Source organism: Lichenostomus cassidix, chromosome 14 (assembly GCF_008360975.1).
Source record: "Lichenostomus cassidix isolate B80296 chromosome 14, HeHo_3.0, whole genome shotgun sequence".
Lineage (NCBI taxonomy): Eukaryota > Metazoa > Chordata > Aves > Passeriformes > Meliphagidae > Lichenostomus > Lichenostomus cassidix.
The window spans coordinates 14,754,405-14,773,869 of NC_139495.1; the positions used below are offsets into that span (position 1 = coordinate 14,754,405).

Genomic DNA, 19,465 nt, shown 5'->3' on the forward strand with positions numbered 1-19,465 from the left:
TGCCTTTAGCAGATACAGTGTATAAAGAGACTTCTTAAATCCTGGTATATTGTGTGTGCTCTCCCCCTAATGCTGTGGTGTCTTGAAGGTTTTGGTATTTCACTGGCTGATGCAATGATGTTTCTGCAACAGAACCTCTGAGCCCCCTTTTGCTAATTAACACCCAAACAGCTTGGGCTGTGTGTTGGTAACAGATAAATGGTGTGAGAGTAGTACAGTGCACAAGCAGGCTGATGTCTAGCAAGGATCACATCAGCTCTGTGGCTTTGTTTAGAGTGACATTTCAACATATGTGTTCACAGGTCTCGTAGGCTGCTGCTGTCTTGCTACATAAGTGCTGCAGATGGGGTGTCAGGTCACCTATAGAGCCATGTCTTGCAGTGCCACAGCACAGATGCACCACAGAGGACACTTTGGGGGGTTCCTCTATGCTGAGTTGTAATTACAGACTGGAATATTCCCAGCTGCAGCTCCAAGTTGTTGTCACTATTCTGGTATCATCACAGCCTGGTTTTAAATAAAGAAAAGTAGAATCTTAACTAAAATATTTGATGCTGGCTCATAGCGTCTCCTTTCAAGTGTGAGCTCTGGAGCCAGGAGAGCATTTGCTGCAGGGAAGCAGAGCTGTTCCTGGCAGCTGGAATCCTCAGAAGCAGCAGTGAAAGCACAGAGGGCTGTGTGGAGTGGAGCTCACAGGGCAGCAGCTGCAGGCGGACCAGGGGAGAGGATCCTGCTGCCCTCTGTGTCCCTGGCTAGCTGCAGGTGACACAGGAAAGAGCTTTGCAGTGTGTCCAGTGCTTGGAAGCTCCTTTGGAGCTGCTGTGATGCAAGTAATGGCACAGCTTTTAAATACTGCCTGAAATGGTATTGCTGGGTGGCAGGACCCTGGAGGTGGAGAGAGAATCATTGTGCAGGGGGGAAAATGCTTCAAAACAGGTGTTCTTTGGTGTTCAAACCATGCCACATATGACATGAAATGTCTTGATAATAACCCAAGCAATACTTAAAAACCCCCTGCAAAGCAGAATCTGCTCTGTCTGTTATGTTCTAGATTTGTTATTGATATATAGATTGTTGAGTATATAGGACTTGCCTCTTGACCAGTCCTCCTTGGAGGTGGATGATCTGTTTGCAGCCATGGGCTGTGCCAGGTGTTTCAAAGAAGGCAGCTTCCCTTGTCCGTACTTCTTGCCACGTTTTGAAGGTGAGTTTGCTGTGGCTGCCAGAAGCTACTGGGTTAACATTTTATACACTTAGAGATAATCTAGTGTTGACTCAAGACATGATGCTTCAGTGTGACTTGAAGGCTTGAAGCTGCTGTCAAGATACACTAAAAATATCCCCTCATTTTCCTGCTGAGCAGCGTTTGGCACCAGCAGCCTGGGAGTGATGCTCTATGTGTCAGCTGGGCTGGCTCTGCACTGGGGTGCTCAGCCCTGAGCCCTGCCACCTCCTCCCCTGGCATTAAGCAGGTTGAGAGTGAGAAATAGCTGGGAAAGAGCTGACATTTCTCCTGGGATTGTGGTGTGGGATGTTTTCCCTCAAGCAGGTTGAAAGTGTTTTGTGAGTGCTGTTTGTCACAGCTGCTGGATGATGGAAGAGCTGCTTTTTGGAAGAAGATGATAGAGGAACTGCTTGTTCATTGGGAGTTCTGGAGAACTGCTAGCAAAATCTGCACATCATGCTCAGTGTTTTGTGGGGATGACAAAGATCTCTGAGAGCTTTGCTTTGCCACTGCTCAGACTCCATTTGCTGGGCAGAATGGTGCTGGCACCATGTGTGGACTGGAGAAGATTTACGCTAATTCCAAGACTCTTTACAGGTTTAATCACCTTCTCCAGCTGCAGCATGGAGGATTTTTTCCTTGGAAGATGGGTTGTGTCTCAAGTTTAATCTGGTGGGTGCTGGTTGGTGCAGGGATGGCTGAGCTCTGAAGGGAGCTCCAGTTCAGTAGCACAGCACAAGGAGACACGTCCAGTTCTGTTGTATTACCTTCATCTCATGTTCTAGTAGTGACTAAAAGACCCTTCTCTTGTCTACTGAACATGTAGGGGCAGAAGACAAATAATAAACTCTTCAGCAAGGGCTAAAAGAGGTGATAAAATCTAGAATCTTCATTAATTCTTACATCTCAACCACTATGAGCTTGTTTTAACTGTTAAGCACAGTGAGCTGCCCAAGTCTGACCCTGAATCATGGCCAATTTGTATAAATTTTTACAGTAGCTTCTGGCAATGACAGAGTGTCCTTCCAAGTAGCCATTCATTTGTGAGCCAGCCTGTTTGATTTTGGGGTGAATCACCAAGCAGTTAATGTGTGATGTGACACTTGACTGCTGTGTTTTGCTCTTGCAGGTGTTAGTCACACAAGATCTCTACTTCCTTGCCTTCCCACTCTGGTTTCTCTCTCCACACTGGGCTGTGGCAAGCAGTGGCTCCTAGATAAGGTGTCACACCCACAGATTTTTGTAAAGGCTGATGCCCTGTGCTGCTTGTGACCTCAACTGCTCCACCACAGAGCTCCTTCTCCCAGCAGAGGAGAAGGCTGCAGCAGGATAGCTTGAATGGGATATTGTTCCTTCTCCGACAGGAGGTCAGGCACGTTGGTGGCTTCCTGGGGTGGCTTTGTGTAGCTGCAGTGCAGGGCCTGGCTTTAGGAGGTTGCTGTGCCCTCAGTTGTGCCTGTATTGTAATAGATGCTGCTGCTCCCTGAATTGTTTCTTTCACCAAAATCTGAAGGAATGAGGCAAATTCTTGGCTGTAGTCCAGGCAGAGATAACACTGGGTCAATGTTTGTAGCCTGGCTACTGTTGTCCCATGTACTTCTCACTGGCAAATCTTTTTCCTCTTGCCAACAGAAAGTGTCTTTTTCTCTCGGGCCATAAAGACTTTTACTGTGCATACTCTGCACCTCCTTGAAATGAAGTTCTCTTTTCCCCAATTCAGTGCATTTCTATACTCTAAATATGCATTTGGTCCCTCCCACATTGTTCCTTGTATATTTTATCTTATTTTGTGGTTAGTGGGAAGCTGGTATCTGATCTGTTCAAAGCACGTGGATTATTGTGTCTGGTGTGTGCAGACTGTGGTTCCCTTCAACACTGAGACCAAGCAGTGGGAGGGACTGCAGGATGAAATTAATTTTTCCTAGAAGGCCTGAATCTGCAGAGGAATATTTATGTATCATTAGAGCTGCTCACAAGCTGCTCCAAATGCATCCACTTCCTACTTAAAAGGGATGAGGTGTCTTTATCTTGCTTCTCATCATCTCTTTTCAAAGGCATGATGATTTGGGCATCTTCAGCTCAAAACCTGGTATTGTATCTCCTCTTGACTTCCCTTTCTCTGAACACAGATGTTCCTTTTTCCTGGCAACCTGCACATGGCTGTAACTTGACCTTGAGGAATCTCATTAATTAATACAGATTTAAACATTGTTTGATCATGAGAATTCAAGGTGTTTTAGCACAAGGATGAAGTCTTACCCTTGTCACATATTCATGTAATAGCGACTGCATCAGGTGCATCACAACTAAGTTCTTTGTGCTCTACACAATGTAATTTCTCCTCCTGACACTCCATAGCTTTTCCACTCTTGAAGGTCCCATCTAACAGAAGCTGCCCCTGGAAGCACATGAAAACCACTCAGGAGCCAGCAGGCTGCAGGGAACTGCCTGGAGGTGTGCAAGGGGTTTGGCTGTTGAGGTGTTTTGTTTCCTGCAGTAATTCAGTGGTTACACATCCCTGTTGTTGTGCATTCCTGAGGCCTCTGTGGTGTAATTGATTTCAAGGTCACTTCCTAGAAAACCCTGCCAAGGAGATGCAGGAGAAGCTGTTACGAAGATCCTGCCTGCTGGCCATGTCCTGTGAGTCCTGTAGGAACCAGCACTGACACAGCTCTTCTACTGGAGGGCCAGGAACACTGGCACTGGCAGGATCCCTGACACCCTGGAACTGGGAGTATGTAGGACTTGCAGAGGGTGCCTGCTCTGCAGGTGGAGCAGGGGCATTGTAGAGAAGGGTCATTTTCTCTGTACTCTGTGGCTGTGAGGCTTTAGAATGTCACTTTCGGGGTTTGACACCTGTGGTTTTGTATAATTTGTTTGTGTTTGGCATCTGGCTGACCTTCAGGGCAACCTCTTCTCACAGATGGGGCTTTGTGCTGGTTATTGTTTTTTCAAGTGTGGCTTCTTGTATTGTTCTCAAATTCTCTTCTCACAAGCTGATTTTCACTTATCAGTGTTGGTCCCATAATCCATTTGCAATGGATATTTACCTGACCAGGTAAAACCACTCAGACCCATTTACAAGGAGATTACAGGGCAAAATCTTGGTCAGAGCACTCTTCTGATTTCAGACAGCCACATCACTATTAATTTTGGCTCTTGTGATTAATCTTTTTCAGCTTCAGTGGCACTAAGGGGTCTCTGCTGGGATGCACATAACTGTAGCCAGTTGGAAATACCCTTATCCTAGTTTGGGTCCCTTCAGTGTGAATGGAAAATCTGGCACTGCTGAAACCTCGGCATCTTTAACTTTCCTTCATGTTTTAACTTTTCAGTTAGAAATTATTTCACTTGTATTTTTTTCATTTAATTTTTCTTGTTGACTTTTTTCATTCCAATGGTTTGTATCTAAATTATTGTTTTTTCTTTACATTCAGATGCACCCAAAAATAATTGGTTATGGTTCTAAGAAAAATACCTTGATGACTTCAAACAGATTCCAAATCCCTGTCTTCACTTAGCCCTCTTGTGAAATTTAATGTGTAATTTCAGTTTCAGGAGTGTAGAAATTTTGACTGCTGGTCAGGGTCCAGTACAGCAAAAGCACTGATTTTTGCAACAATTCTTTTGTCAGAAATCTGGGGAAAACCAACTTTATTTAGGGAAGGACACTGGTGGGCCTGAGCCAGCACTTCTTGTGAAATGGTTGCTTTGGGTATGAGGTGTTAATCCCACTGGAGTTTACAGGATGGGAGGGAGTGGCTTCAAGGCACTATTATTTATTTTTTATATATATATATTTGAAACTGTTGGAAACTTCAGGTGTGTCACAGTGTCTGTCTGAAGTGCAGACCCACAACAGTGCTTTAACACCCAGTGGTGGCACAGCATTGCTGTAGTTCCTTGTGGGAAAGGAGAGGCAAACAAGGGAGAGACAAATCACAGCTCTTGTATCCTGGTCAGTGCAGCATTCCTGCAGCAAGGAGCTGAAAGAGCAGCTGCAGGCAGCAAAAGCATTAAAACAGTGAATACTAAATATTCTGTGCCTTTCATTTCTCTGGGATGCTCTGTTGTCCACCTTGGACTCTGCAGAAGTCCAGAGGAGGAGACTCTGGTGATGGCTTGAAAAACATTTAATATTTCTCTGTCTCTATAATTTCTATCAGTCTCCTTGTTGGAGCAGCAATGGACTATTGCATAGAGATAGTGATTTTGATAAGAGGGTGCTGGGTGCAAAGGTGGGCTGCTGTCCTGCTCAGCTCAGTGTCTGCAGGGATGGAAAGTCTGGGTGCTCAGGGAACAGCTTTGCTGTGACTGCAGCGTGGGGCTTCAGCTGTCCTTCATGTGATCTCAGGCATCTTCCCTGCTGTATTTTTAGAGCTGTTGTGCAAAGAAGATTAGCAAAGGACTTAATATCGATGTGGATATGGATTCTTTCTCAAATATGGCAATGTTCCCCCTGTTTAGGCGATAGCTTTGGGCTGGTGTCACAGTTATATCACCAGGCTGCTCACTGCCATGTGCCTCTGCCCTGGCCTCTCTTCCTGCTCCAGATGTTGTTTAGCTGACTGACATAATGGCTGCACTCTTAGTCCTGGTCTTAGTTTTGCTGGATCTAATGACATTTTATTAGGGAGCCTGTCTCCAACTGGATCAAGCTCATACTTAGTGGAGAAGGAAGCAGCTGTGGGTTGAGATCCAGTGGCTTTATGTTCAGGTGGGAGTCAAGTGCAGCTGGATTCACTGATGGTTTCAGACTGGCTCTTGTGGTTTCTCAGTGGTGAGGGGGCAGGGGGTGAAGCTATTCAGGTGAGGCCTCTGGAGGGTCCTGGTCCCACTAGAACAGCTCTTGTTTCTCTGGAAACTCACATGTTCCTGGCACAGCTGCACCCCTGAAAGATGAGAATCATGGAATAGTTTGGGTGGGAAGGAACCTTAAAGCTCATCTCATCACACCCCCTGCCATGGGCAGGGATATCTTCCACTAGCCCAGGTTGTTCCAAGCCCTGTCCAACCTGGCCTTGGGCACTTCCAGGGCTGGGGCAGCCACAGCTTCTTTGGACATCCTGTGCCAGAGCCTCCCCACCCTCACAGGGAAGAACATCTTCCTAACATCTGATTTGAATGTGTTCTCTTTTAGTTTAAGACCGTTTCCCATTGTCCTATCAAGCTATCCACCCTTGCTGTGGAGTTAATTGGGGCAGCCTTCTCTCAGGGAAGGGCTTTCAGTGACACTCTTTGGAAGTGTATTAAAGGCTTATGTATGGAGTGACATGGCACAAACAGCTCAAAAATAGGTGCTAAATATTCTGGTGTCCCAATGGTCTGTGAAGGTGTTCTCAGCATTCACTGCCTGACCAGTGGGACTCCAGTAGCTTAGAATGGGTGGCCTGGAGAGACACTTACTTGTATGTGCTGGAACAGAAGAGACCAGAAAGGTGAAGGCTTTGGTCTCAGGATAGCCCTGGATGGTGGTTTGGAGTCTGGAGGGTTGGGAGAGGGCAGGTGGAGGTACAAGTAGGAAGTGTTAACTCTGGCTGAGCAGATGAATGTGCTGCAAGTGCAGGGAGGAGAGCAGGTACTGAGGGGTGCAGCCCTTCTGCCCTGTGGAAAGGGGAGGAAAGGGCATGGAGCCAGGAGAGAATATCTGCAAGTGTCCTGTGGCAATGCCTGACATAGATCCATGAATTCCCATCCTAACAAATTAAGCTGCTTAAAGCAGTGAGTGTGCTTCTCTTGGCTGGAGCCAGCTGGATCCATGTGGGAAACAGGCACTCACCATGGGAATTTTGGATTTTTCTCAACTGGTTTAGTTATTCCTGTGATGAGGAGTGAAAAGCACAGGTAGAGGGATATGGGCAAAGTTCTCTGAGAAGTGTGGCAAAGCAAGCAGGACGTTGCTGAGGGGCTGGGAGAGCAGAGTTTCAAACCTGCGTGCTTTGTTCTGGCCAGGACTCCAGCTGGCAGCTGCCTGCACTTCCCTCCTGGTACTGCAGCAACACGATAATCTGAAATAACTTCTTTCCTGTCCAGAGGTCCGGGAGCAGGAGATCTGGAATGTGTCCTTAAGTGCCTGGGCTATTTTGGGAGCAGGGGACATGAATCTGTGCAGGGGCATCCAGGCTCTGCATTGCTGTGGTAATGGGGAACGCAGTGCTGACAGCCTGGCCCAGCTTGAGCATCAGCACATCAGTGTTTGCTTTTGGGGCAGAGAACTCATGAATATTTTCATTTTTCTCTGCTGTATAAAGTGGTGTTGTCTCTTGGAAGATGGGACGATTCCTAGAGGAATTGCCTTGGAATGATGGCAAAAAAATCTTACAACGCAAATACGGAGCTGTGAGAGTCCAGTGGAGGCAGAACACAGGTTCTCCTCCTGGAACAGCCTGTGCAACAGCCACATATTTACATCAGCAACACAACATGCAAGAGGTTTTTCAGAAATCCAAGGAAAACATTCCATCCTGCAAACATCTAGGAATATAATAAGAAGTGGAGAAGTTAGGGAAGGAGCAGCAATAGTAGGTAGTTTATGCAAGTTAACTTTGCTGCAAGTGCCAGGGAAGACTGGGTTTCTGCCCCAGCTGATAAAGAAGCTTTGGCGAAAGGGCTTTTCAGAGGAATGTGCTAGTTAGAGCAGGGAATATTTCAGAACCAGGACAGAGTTGTTTCAGAAATAGATAAATTGAGGCAAAGTGAGTAGCCGGTAATTGGTGGACTTGCCCTGGGTAGTTTAGAGCAGCTAGAACTGTTTGACACATCACATTTTAAGGCACAGGAGTATTAAATATTTTTAATAGCTTCTTCATACAAACAATGTTCACCCAGAGATTACAAAATTCAGGTCTTTAGCCAGCAGAAATCAGCAGAGCTGTGTTTGCTTTTGCTAGTTAGGAGCTTCCTGATGTCAGAGTTATGAGTCCCTTCCTAGTATTCTTCAACAACAGGATTCTGTTTCTACTTCATGTGTGAAGGAAAAGTTATGTTAGGACATTCTTGGCTTGTGACTGACATGGTGCTGTCCCTACTTGTAACTACTCTGCTTTAACTTCACCTCTGAGAAAACTGGGGCTAACACAGGGGGTCAGGGGCTTCTGTTTTGTTGGACTTTCACTGTAAGGGAATTAATTAATTAATTCAGAAAGAGTTAAAATTTATTTACCCAGAAGCTAAAATTTACTTTATTTTCACTTCTAGGCCTATGAGAAGCGCTTTCCTACATGCCCAGAGATACCAGTCTTCCTAGGGAGTGAAATCTTGCACGAATCCAGGAGTGAGGATGGAGCCATCCATGTCATTGAGCGGAGCTGCAAGCTGAATGTGGATGCTCCCAGGCTGCTGAAGAAGGCAGGTGGAACCTTGGTAGCAGAGACTTGGATTTTGTTGACTGACTCATATAAAGGCTCTGAAAGTTACTCTTTTCTCTCTGTATTTCCCCCCTCCTCCTCAGATTGCAGGGGTAGAGCATGTCTTCTTCATCCAGAAGAACACTGTGAACTGGAGAGAGAGAACCCTCCGTATTGAAGCTCACAACGAGACCTTTGCCAACCGTGTCGTAGTCAGGGAGACCTGCAGCTACTCAGTGAGAGCTCTGCTTTGGCTCCCTGTGCTGGGAGGGGTGGGAATTGTGCATTCACACACAGGGTGGAGGTGCTTGAATGCATTTGGGCACTTCTGCAGCACTGTGCTGTGATTAGAGACTCGTGGGCTGTGGGTGCTGGGTGTGGGCTTGGTGCATTGCTTTGGAGAGGGACAGGAAGGGCCTGGAGAGACAGATCACGGGGAAATGGCTTCAAACTGACAAATGGGATATTGGGAAGGAATTGTTCCCTGTGAGGGTGGGGAGGCCCTGGCACAGGTTACCCAGAGAAGCTGTAGCTGCCCCTGGATCCCTGGAAGTGTTCAAGGCCAGGTTGGATGGGGCTTGGAGCAACCTGGGACAGTAGAAGGTGTCCCTGCCAATGGCAGGGGGTGGGACAAGATAAGCCTTAAGCTCCCTTCCAACTTAAACCATTCTGTGATTTCATGATTTTGTAGGGCTTGAGTAAATTCTTTAGGTTGATTGTGGTTCTGTGATTGGAGAGAAAGTGGAAAACAGAGCTGGTGCTCCAGAGCTTTTGGTATTCCCTGAGGTTTTTTAGTTGAAATTTGAGTTGCCCAAGCTCTAGATGCTTTTGTTACATATATAGATCTGGATATTTAGAAATAAACCCTTCATACTCAGGCCTTCATTATAATGAGCGCCTGAGGAAAGTCTGGCAATTCATTTTGCCCAGAAATAAGTGAAAGTTGTAGCACCTTGTTTGTCATTATCTTCATGCTCCAAAGGTTTGGAGAAAGGACTTGAGCCCTATTTGTGGTCTGGCCTATGTCCCTTTGGGGCTGTTCCTGTGCTGTTTCACTGTAAAGGTGTTCTTAGGGCCCAGTCACCGTTAAATAACTTCATTTTTTTCTGGAAGCAATCTGATCCTGTTTGTTGTTCCTCACACAAAGTTCAGATCCTTACCTGGATTACCTGCCCTTTTGGCAACTGGAGAGCAGCTCAGCTCCTTGGGAGTAAGCAGGCTGTAAGGAGCTTCAGGCAAGAGGAGGATTGAGGAGCTGTGAATGTTTTGGATGGTGAGGGTGCTCCTGAGCCAGAGATCCCTTGGTGGATGCATGAGGCTTCCTAAAAACTGCAGTAAATCACACTTCCATCCTTGTCAAAGGCACTGACAGGTCTGAAGTGCTCCCAGGTCAGCTCTGAGTTTGTTACACTTGCTGATTTTGGCTGTGTCCTTAGGAAGGAAACATCAGTATCTGGGCTTTGAGGGGAACAGGGTGGGAGCTGCTGGCTGCATCCTCAAGATGGTTCCCTGCTCTATTTTTACCAGTTCCCTTTTCCCTGCCAGAGTGCACCGGAAGCAGGTTTATTCTCATCTTTCCTTTTCTGCGGTGTTCTGTGAGGCAACTTGGAGAAATATGATCCTGCTCCTGCAGTTACTTAATATCTCCCCAGGGAATTTGTCCTTTGTGGTATCTTTGTGTGGGGGCTGGAGTTGTTTTTCTTTCCTGTCAGTTTGTGAACAGCAGCACCTACAGAGAGAAGGCAGAGCCTTCTCAGGAAAGGGTTAAGTTTAAAAGAAGGAAAGATTTTACCATATATAGAGTAACTGAGGGGAAATAAGGGAAAGGTGTGTGTTGAGCTGACAGTGAGAAAACTCCCTGCTCTGCCACATCTCCAGTCTTTTGAGGAGAAGGCTGATATTAGTGGCTGAGTCGCCCATTCAAAACTAAAAGAGAAACCTGGTTTGCATTTGTCTTCTTTGCAGGTGTAGGAGTTTTAATTGCACGTTCCACAAGGCCATCCCTGTCTTTCCATAAGAGATCCTGACATGGTGGTTTGAAGTGGGTAGTTTCACTGCTATTTTAGTGCAACTTTTGCTGCTACTATTCAGATCTGCTGGGGCAGAGATGGGCTGAAATATTGATTTCCTTGTGCATGTGAAGAATGTTGGGTTAACCAAAGTCTGGATGCCCAGTTCATGATGAGTTTCTGCTACTCTGGGAGAATGAACCGGGCTGGTCAATCCAGGTCTGGCAGTGCCTCCTCTCCCCCCTCACTCTGTAGCTCTGAGGGTTAAACAGCCAGTGGGGTTCCAGGGCCATTCCATGAGCCACCTGCCACCATCTCACCCTGTGTGTTCCCCTGGCTGTAGGTTCACCCTGAGAATGAGGAGTGGACGTGCTTTGAGCAGTCAGCATCTCTCGACATCAAGTCCTTTTTCGGCTTTGAAAGCACAGTGGAAAAAATTGCCATGAAGCAGTACACCTCCAACATCAAACGGGTAAGGAGGGCTTCCCTGGCTGCCAGAACACCCCAAATCCTCCATTTTCCTTTCTGTAAATAGATCCAATGTAGTTTTGAGCCCTTGCTTATGGCTCTGAAATCCCTCAGTTGGGCAAAGGAAGAAGAAGGCAGTGTGCAAAGAGCACAGAACAATCTGCTGGCTGGAGTGTGTCTGTGCAGGGATGGAGCAGGCTCTGCCAGTGGAGGATTGCAGTGGATGCTGTGTGTGCCAGGCTCCTCCTTGGACACTGGGGACACTGTTCTTGTGCGGGAAGGGAGAGTTCTGGGTGAAAATCAGTGCCCTGTGTCCCCAGAGCTTGGGCTTCAGTAGTGGCCTGTTCCCCTGGGCTGCAGAGGAACAGAGCAGCTCATTGGGTTTGGGAGCAGGAGGATGGGTTAAAAGTGTTATAAAGACAGTTGCATCCATAGCCTGGGATTTGCCTGGCCATTATTGTAATTCACCCCTTTTTAGGGCTTTCATACTGAAGGGTTTTCAGCAGGATCATGGGGATGGAAGGAGAGATTTCTCCTCTGTTTACCTCTGACAACATTAGTTATCTGTCCTGAGGAAACTCCTGCACCTTGCTGGCTCTGGAGGAGGCTTTTTCCTAATGAGAGTTTTCCCCTTCAGGGCAAGGAGGTGATTGAGCACTACCTGAAGGAGCTGATCTCCCAAGGGATCACATTCATCCCACGCTGGAGCCCTCCCGCGGCGGTGAAGGATGAGCGAGCCCCGGCTGTGGGATGTGACCCTGGTGACATCCTGCTGGATTCGGGAGCTCCTGGCACCAGCAGGGAGCAGGCTGGGAGCTCCTCCCCTCCCCCAGAGGCTGCCAGCCCTGACGGTAGGCACTGCCCAGGCAGCAGCAGAGGCAGTAGCACTCACCAAGGAGCTTATTTTCATTTCTCTTGGCATCAGATGTTTTGTCTGGAGTGTGGGGGAGGAGGAGGGAAAGCTATTTTGTTTTTTCAAGAAAAACAAACAATGGAACTTTTATTTTTCTAAAACAAAAAAGCTGTGCAGGCAGTATGCTTTGGAGCTTAGAAAAAAATTAGGTTTGATCAGTCCTTTAAGGTATTTTATACTTTAAACTGGAGAAGCTTACAGGTGTCTTCAGGATGCTGGAATTAAATATTTTATCTGTTCCAAAATTAATACGCATGGGGACAGGTTTAGATGGTCTTTGCTCCTCTATCAGGACAAGACAAACATGTGGAACGTCTCCTAATGCATTTTTCCCACCAAATGCCTAAATCAAACTTTATCTTTCCCCATGTTGATCTGATGATATCTTCTAGACTAAATAAAATACTTCTCCGGCAGAAAGAAATAGGAGGGACCTTTGAATCTAGAGTTGTCATAATAGAAACAGTTGTTGTCATTCCTGAGAAGGAAAGGTAGCACTTGTTTTGCTGAGTGTAGCGAGGGAAAAAGCTTGGAATTTGGAAATATCAGTAGTTCTGGTCTCACCTGACCTTATCTGTGAGCTTTTCTGGAAAAGAATGGGAATCCACACGGAAGCTGACTGTGAGAAACGTTTGAGATTCAAGTTAACTTCAGGGTGGCAGGTCCCATTTAGCAGAAGAGGAGAGTAGCCCTTGTTTTTCTGTCCATATTCCTGTCTAGAAAGGCAATAGCTTCCCTGGGCCTGCTCCCCACCTTGCTGGCTCTGTGGGTTCCATGGGCTATCTCGCCTCCAAATACCATTTCTTTATTATCCCGCTTATCCTGTGGGTGTCCAGGCCTTATTCTGTAGGGAATGGCATCTACTGAAAACCTTGTGCCTGACAAAGAGCCAGCTCTGGGGTGTGCCCAGCCCTGCTCCCTGTGTCCTCCAGCCCAGCTGCTGCCTGTACTGCTCCCCCCTGGCTGGCAGCTGCCACCCCAGCCCCGGCTGGCACATCCCTCTGTCCCTCAGTGCTGGCACATCCCTCTGTCCCTCAGTGCTGGCAGTTGCCAGCCCCTTGTCCTTTGTCTCTGAGCTGCAGGGGCCTGGAGCTGCTGGTGTGCACAGGACTTCTCCCCTCTGCCGAAAGCCTCCCTTGGTGTCAGAAATGTGCTGTTGTTGTCACTTTCTCTCTAGTGTCCCTGGCCAGAATAACGGCTTGGTTTTCCAGCGAGCCTCTTGTCATTGCAGTTGTGCCTGAGGTTTAGGATACGTAGGGATTGAAGGGCCCAGTATTGGAGTGGTTGGTGAGTGTCAGGGCTCATGATATACCTTTTAAAGCTCCTGCTGGAGCAGTCCAGGGCTGAATACAATACTGGTGTTCTCAGAGGTAGGTGTAGTGCTCCAGCTGTGATACAGCACCTGCTGCCTGTGGCCTCATGGCACAATCACCAGGAGAGCGTCCCTCCCTCCATCCATCCATCCCTCCCTCCCTCCCTTCCTCAGGCAGCTGGAATGAGGCTTCTGAGCAATTCCCCTGCAAATCATAGGGAACCTGATGTGCAGAAATAACTGCACATCCTCCTGCTGGCAGTGCCAGTCTCCTCTGAATTGCTGTTCCCTCCCTCCAGCTGACAAATTGGACGCTGACTACATCGAGCGCTACCTGGGCCAGCTCACCCCGATGCAGGAGAGCTGCCTGATCCGCCTGCGCCAGTGGCTCCAGGAGACTCACAAGGGAAAGGTGGGTAGGGCAGGCACAGCAGCACATCCAGGGGGACCACTTGGGATGGGGATGCCCAGACACACTGGGGAGTGAGAGCCTGGAGGGTGATGCTGCAGGAAGGGACCTGGGGGTTCTAGTTGATGTTGGGCTGAATGTGAGTCAGCCCTGACAGCCCAAAGGGTCACTGTGTCCTGGGGACTTCGAGGGAGGGGATTGTCCTGCTCTGCTCTGTGCTAGAGTGGTCTCACCAAGAGCCCTGGACACCACAATATCAGAAGGATGTAAAGCTGTTAGTGTCCAAAGGAGGGACATGAGGATGGGGAAGAGTCTGGAGGGGAAGCCATAGGAGGAGCAGCTGAAGTGTTTGAACCAAACACTTGGTTTGTTCAGCTGGAGAAGAGGAGATAGAGCACAGAGCTCAGTGGTAGCTGCAGCTCCTCCTGAGTGGTAGCTCCAATCTCTGCTCTCTATGACCAGAGACAGGACCCACGGAATGGCTGGAGCTGTGCCAGGGCAGGGTTAGGTTGGGTATCAGGAGAAGGTTCTTCCCCCAGAGGATGCTCAGGCACTGCCCAGGCTCCCCAGGGTATGGGCACAGCCTCAAGGCTGCCAGAACTCCAGAAGTGTTTGGACAATGCTCTCAGGGTGGGATTGTTGGGGAGTCTGTGCAGGACCAGGAGCTGGACTCAATGGTCCTTGTGGGTCCCTTCTAACTCAAGGAAGTTCTGTGGTTCTCTGATTTTTCCCTGAAAAGCAGCATGGGCACTGGGGGACAGGTGTGTCTCTGCTCTGCTGGAAAGTCCAGAAGCTACTTGGGCTCCTTTTGGTTAAAGGACAGTCTCTGCCAGGCTCAGTGGGTAACTCGTATGTGGGTGGGAAAATAAAGGGTTCAGAGCAGCTGGAATGCCTCAAGAGGGATTTAACTGCAGATCTCGTGATGGAGAGGGATTAGGAGGGAGGAAGGACCAAGGATAGCACCAGAGTAGCTGGGTGGACTGACTAGATAAACAGTGCTTAGGAAGAGGAGCAAGCAATCCCCCGTGGAAGCAGAGAACAGCTGGATGAGGTTTCAACAGTAAAAGCTTCCTGACTTAGAAAGAAACAGTCAGGATGGGTTAGGAGAGGTGCTCTGCATTCCTGGGTTTAGGAAGATGTTAATTCTTTTTCCTTTACCTGGCCTTTCCAAAAGAGACTGCTGCTTGCCAGGAGCTTTGCCAGTGCTTTCTGCATGCTGGGCTGTATCTGTCCCAGAGCTGAGCATGTCTCATCTGAGTACAGGGAGTTTGAACATGGTTTAGAAAGCTGGTTTTTCTTGGAAAAATTAATGTGAATCACTCATGTAGAGATAAAATGTAACGAAGATTTAGTGCTATAGTTCTGCTGCTGTTGAACACCTGAAGTTCCCTTGTAGGTGAGTATGCACATGGGTTTTGTTGGTACCCAGGAATGGGGATGGAGAAACGGCTACCAGAAAACCTCAGGCTGAAGAGAACAGGAGGTGCTGAGGCACTGTGAGAGCTGATAAGCTCCAGACGCCAACAGTGCTGATAAGAGCTGATAAATTCACACCACCAGATATCTGCCAAAGCTGGCCAAGGCCACTGGTGTACAGTGGCATCAACAGCAGGTAGGGTAACTTGGACCATGTCCAGGAGGGTGGTGGCTGCTAGATGCAAGTAGAGACTACAGGAGTATATCTATCTATCTATCTATCTATCTATCTATCTATCTATCTATCTATCCATCCATCCATCCATCCATCTATCTATCTATCTATCTTATATATCTACACACTTGATGGAGCAAAAAGGGCTCCAAGAAGGGCTGTCACACCTCGCTGCCAGCTGCTCTCATGTCATTGTGATGCTCTGCCCATCAGTAAAGAGCTGGGGCTGGGCTCCCAGCCAGCCAGAGGGTGGTGAGTGAGCTGTGTGAGCAGCTACCTGCTCACAGTAACAGCTTCACCAAGAAAAGGGGCTCTGCTAAAAACTGCCTTTGATCTGTGTCTGCCTGGGATTCAGCCTCCTGTCAGATGACAGGCACTAGACAGGTAGACAGGCAGGGACCAGTGTCCAGGAGTAGCAGTGCTGTGAGATGGAGGATGTGAGGCTTTCCCAGTCCATGGAGACCTGTCCAGTGAAACTGTGGGCTCCACTGGGGTAGGAGATGCCTCACCTAATGGGTCCTGGGTGGGAGCAAGACAGGAAGGCTTTATCTCTGGTGTGATCTGCAAGGATCCTGGTTTCAGCTGGAACAGGCACCAACTAAATCTTTCTTCTGTGGGTTGATTTTCCCCCTCTCTGTGTCAGAGGCTGGGGAATGGAAGCTGGAGAAGGAAGCAGTGAGAGCACATGAGGAAAATGTGGAATAACTGCCCCTTGGGGTGCTTGGAGCTGGGCAAGGTGTGGCAGCCGTTGTTCCAGGGCTCCTTGCTGGGAGCCTTGGGAAGGTGCAGCTGAATCCTGAGCTCTGGGGATGGCCTCAGGCCTTTGAGTGGCCTCTGTGGGCCTTGTCCCCAGGGGGTTTTGGGCACACAGGAAGGAAGGTGCTGGCTACAGAAGCTTCCTCTGAACCCCCTGACTGCTCACCTGTTTGCTTCTCCTGATTCCCTATCAGAGCAGGCCAAAATCGGGAGCTTTTCCCTGGAGAGGCTCTTACCTTGCTGCGACAATCTGTTCTTTTAATTCAGAGAGGGGATGGCCTTATTCCTCTGTCAGAAATTATCAAAAAATAGATCTCCTATTTCTTGGAAAATGGCCCTTATTTTTTTCCTCTGTCCTATTTCACTATCCCTGCCTTGTTCCTTCCAAAGCAGACATTACCTTTACAATCAGATAGGTAGTTGCTTAAAAAATCTGAGGTGTTGAAGGAACAAACTGCAAATGGTGTTAAAATTGCAGCAACTGAAAGCTCTGCTCATGGCTTTGTACCATGCAGGAGAGTGCAGCAGTTTCACCAGTGAATATAAGAGCAGGCTGAAATTAAACCTTCATTTTCTTGCATGTGGGAGTTTCTGCTTTGGTTGGACAAGGATAAAAGACTAATTCCACTGTGGAATAAGTCTCCTTGGAGCTTCCTGCCTTTGGTCCAAACAGAAGTGCTGGGTTTGCCTCTTGCCTGGAGCTGTGTACAGGGGAGGTTTGAAACATGAAAAGCAGCAAACCTTCCAGCAGCCATCCCCTCTCCTGCAGGGATCCAGGGGCTCTTGTGGGTGTCTGGGCTGGGTCTGATGAGTGACAGCTGCCTCTGAGCAGCACAAACACAAATCTGAATTATCTGGTGAAAACTCTGCTGGCTTTAAACTTGCTGTGATACTGAAAAAAATGTTGGTGGAATTCCTGTAAATACTCCTGAGATCCTCTTTGGGATCTGGACAGGCTGTCCTTTCCAGGACATGCAGATGCAGTGTTAGAACAGTGTTAATCTCCCCCCTGCTGCTCAGGTGCATCAGGCTTCGTTTAGGCTGCCTGAACTCTGCCCCTGCTTTAGGTGAGTCAATTCTTGCCGTCTCTTGCTTGTGAATCCAAAATTGCTCCGTCCTGACACGGCTGCCAGCCTTGCTTTCTTCCCAGCTTTCTGTTTCCCTGAGCATGGCAGTGAGCAAAGGAGCTTTGACTCCTGAACATGGGGTTTGTGTCCCAGCAGGGCTGGGAGTGCTCGGATGCTAAGCACAGCATGGATGCTCCAGAGGAGATGATCCCTGCTTCACAGAGGTGGAATTTTTAATGGAAACTTGTAGAGAATGAGGCCAAACACTTTTGGGGAAGTTGGAATGGGAGACTGGGAACCCAGCAGCACATGCAGCTTTAATCCAGTTGGGTTTGCAGCTGACAGGCTCTTAGTCAGATTTGACACTTCTGTGGGATCTGTTAATTCCTGCTGCTTGGCATTCCTGGCAAGTTCTCTTTGATTCCTCAGCTAGAGAAAACATGGCAGATCTGGAAGGAGGTTGGAATAAGCCATTCTACAGACTTCCCTTGGAAAGCTTTTGTGCCTGTGATATTAGAATTACTGATAGTGCTGGGATGAGTAATCAGGAGAGGGTGTGTTGTAGATTTGGTTGATTTGGATCAGAAGTTCTTGTGGTGTGATGGGGCAGGGAAGCCTTTGGAAGCACTCATCAGCTTTCCTGTTCAAACATCAACACAAGAGCTGGAATTGGTGCATCATTCAGACTGCACAGTTGTGATCCCCCTCCAGTGCTTGATGTGGTTCATGTGTCACTTGTGGCTGTTGCCATCCTGTGCTGATTTGCCCTGGATGGGTGAACTCGCAGCTCCCTGATTTTCACACAGTATTTTGGTGCTCTTTGTGGATAACCAACCAAGGGAAACTAGCCAGCCTGGGGTTTGCTGGGTCTCCTGGGAATTGCAGCGGGGAAGGGCTTCCCACAGGCAGTGAGTTGGTCCCTTCTTTTGTGCTCCTGGCACCCTCTGCTGCTTCCAGCTGGGTTAGCTGCAGAGGGAGGGAGAAAGAATGGAGGTTTGATGTTTGCTGTCTTAGTTTTAAGAGATTAAAAAATGGTGTATACTCTGCAGAGCCCATAAAATGTGCCAGTCCTGATCCTGGACTTTCCCTCCTCGCAGATCCCCAAGGATGAGCACATCCTGCGGTTTCTGCGCGCTCGTGACTTCAACATCGACAAGGCGCGGGAGATGCTGTGCCAGTCGCTGTCCTGGCGCAAGCAGTACCAGGTGGATTTCATCCTGCAGTCCTGGAGGCCCCCAGCCCTGCTGGAGGAGTACTACACCGGGGGGTGGCACTACCAGGACAAAGGTGAGGAGCTGCCCCTGGCACAGGCTGGTTCTGGCACCTCACCGGCGACCTGGGATGTTGGAGGAAGCTGTATTGACGTTTTAGAAGTTAACAAAGCAGTTCAGTGCCTGTGAATGGCCACTGTGCTTCACTGTAACTGTATTTCCCCTGCACAGACCAGGCAGAGCAGTGACTGCAAAGCAATTTCTCTGACAAGGTTACTTTTGGAAGTGATTTTTATCCTTTTCAAATATTTCATGTGTCTTTTAAAAAAGATAAGAGAGTGATAGCCTAGGAGATTGAAGTGGTCCCCTCTCTTAACCCTTTGTTTTGAAGATGGGCGGCCGCTCTACATCCTCCGCCTCGGCCAGATGGACACCAAGGGTTTGGTGAAGGCCCTGGGAGAGGAATCCCTGCTGCGACACGTGAGTTGTGCCTTTGTGTTCACCTGTTCCCTCAGAGTGTTTGGAAGTCTTGTCATGGTGCATCAAGAATCCTGGAATGGCTTGGGTGGGAATGGACCTTAAAGCTCATCTCTTTCCATCCCTGCCATGGGCAGGGACACTTTCCGCTAGCCCAGGTTGCTCCAAGCCCTGTCCAACCTGACCTTGGACATTTCCAGGGATCCAGGGGCAGCCACAGCTTCTCTGGGCACCCTGTGCCAGGGCCTCCCCACCCTCACAGGGAACAATTCCTTCCCAATATCCTGCCCTACCCTCTACTATACTTCTGTATGTTTTAAAATAAGATCTCCAGGCTGTCCTGGTTCCTCTGCCATACTTGGGCTAATTCCTGTCTGTGCTGTCTTTGATTCCAGGTTCTGTCCATTAACGAGGAAGGACAGAAGAGGTGTGAGGAAAACACCAACATCTTTGGCCGCCCCATCACGTCAGTATAATTGGTTTTCCTGAATCCTTGCACTTTCACTGACATGAAGAATGCTGCTCTGGAGATTTGGGTTGATGTCCTTAGGGTTACAGTGCAGACAGCAGTGTGTGTTACGGGCTGTTTGGGGTCCGCAAATATATATGTATATTCTTAAA

The 19,465-nt window shown here is 48.3% G+C and overlaps 1 protein-coding gene across 5 annotated transcripts in view; it reads left to right on the forward strand.

Moving 5' to 3' along the window:
- Positions 1-19,465, forward strand: part of SEC14L5 (SEC14 like lipid binding 5) — a 39,844-nt gene that overhangs the window by 11,316 nt on the left and 9,063 nt on the right. For all 5 annotated transcript variants that reach the window (XM_085075160.1, XM_085075163.1, XM_085075162.1 and 2 more), the window contains 8 exons: positions 8,423-8,572; positions 8,676-8,807; positions 10,924-11,052; positions 11,686-11,899; positions 13,573-13,685; positions 18,254-18,443; positions 18,759-18,847; positions 19,240-19,310. In XM_085075160.1, coding sequence (XP_084931286.1) covers positions 8,423-8,572; positions 8,676-8,807; positions 10,924-11,052; positions 11,686-11,899; positions 13,573-13,685; positions 18,254-18,443; positions 18,759-18,847; positions 19,240-19,310 — 1,088 coding nt within the window. The remainder of the gene's footprint in view (positions 1-8,422; positions 8,573-8,675; positions 8,808-10,923; positions 11,053-11,685; positions 11,900-13,572; positions 13,686-18,253; positions 18,444-18,758; positions 18,848-19,239; positions 19,311-19,465) is intronic.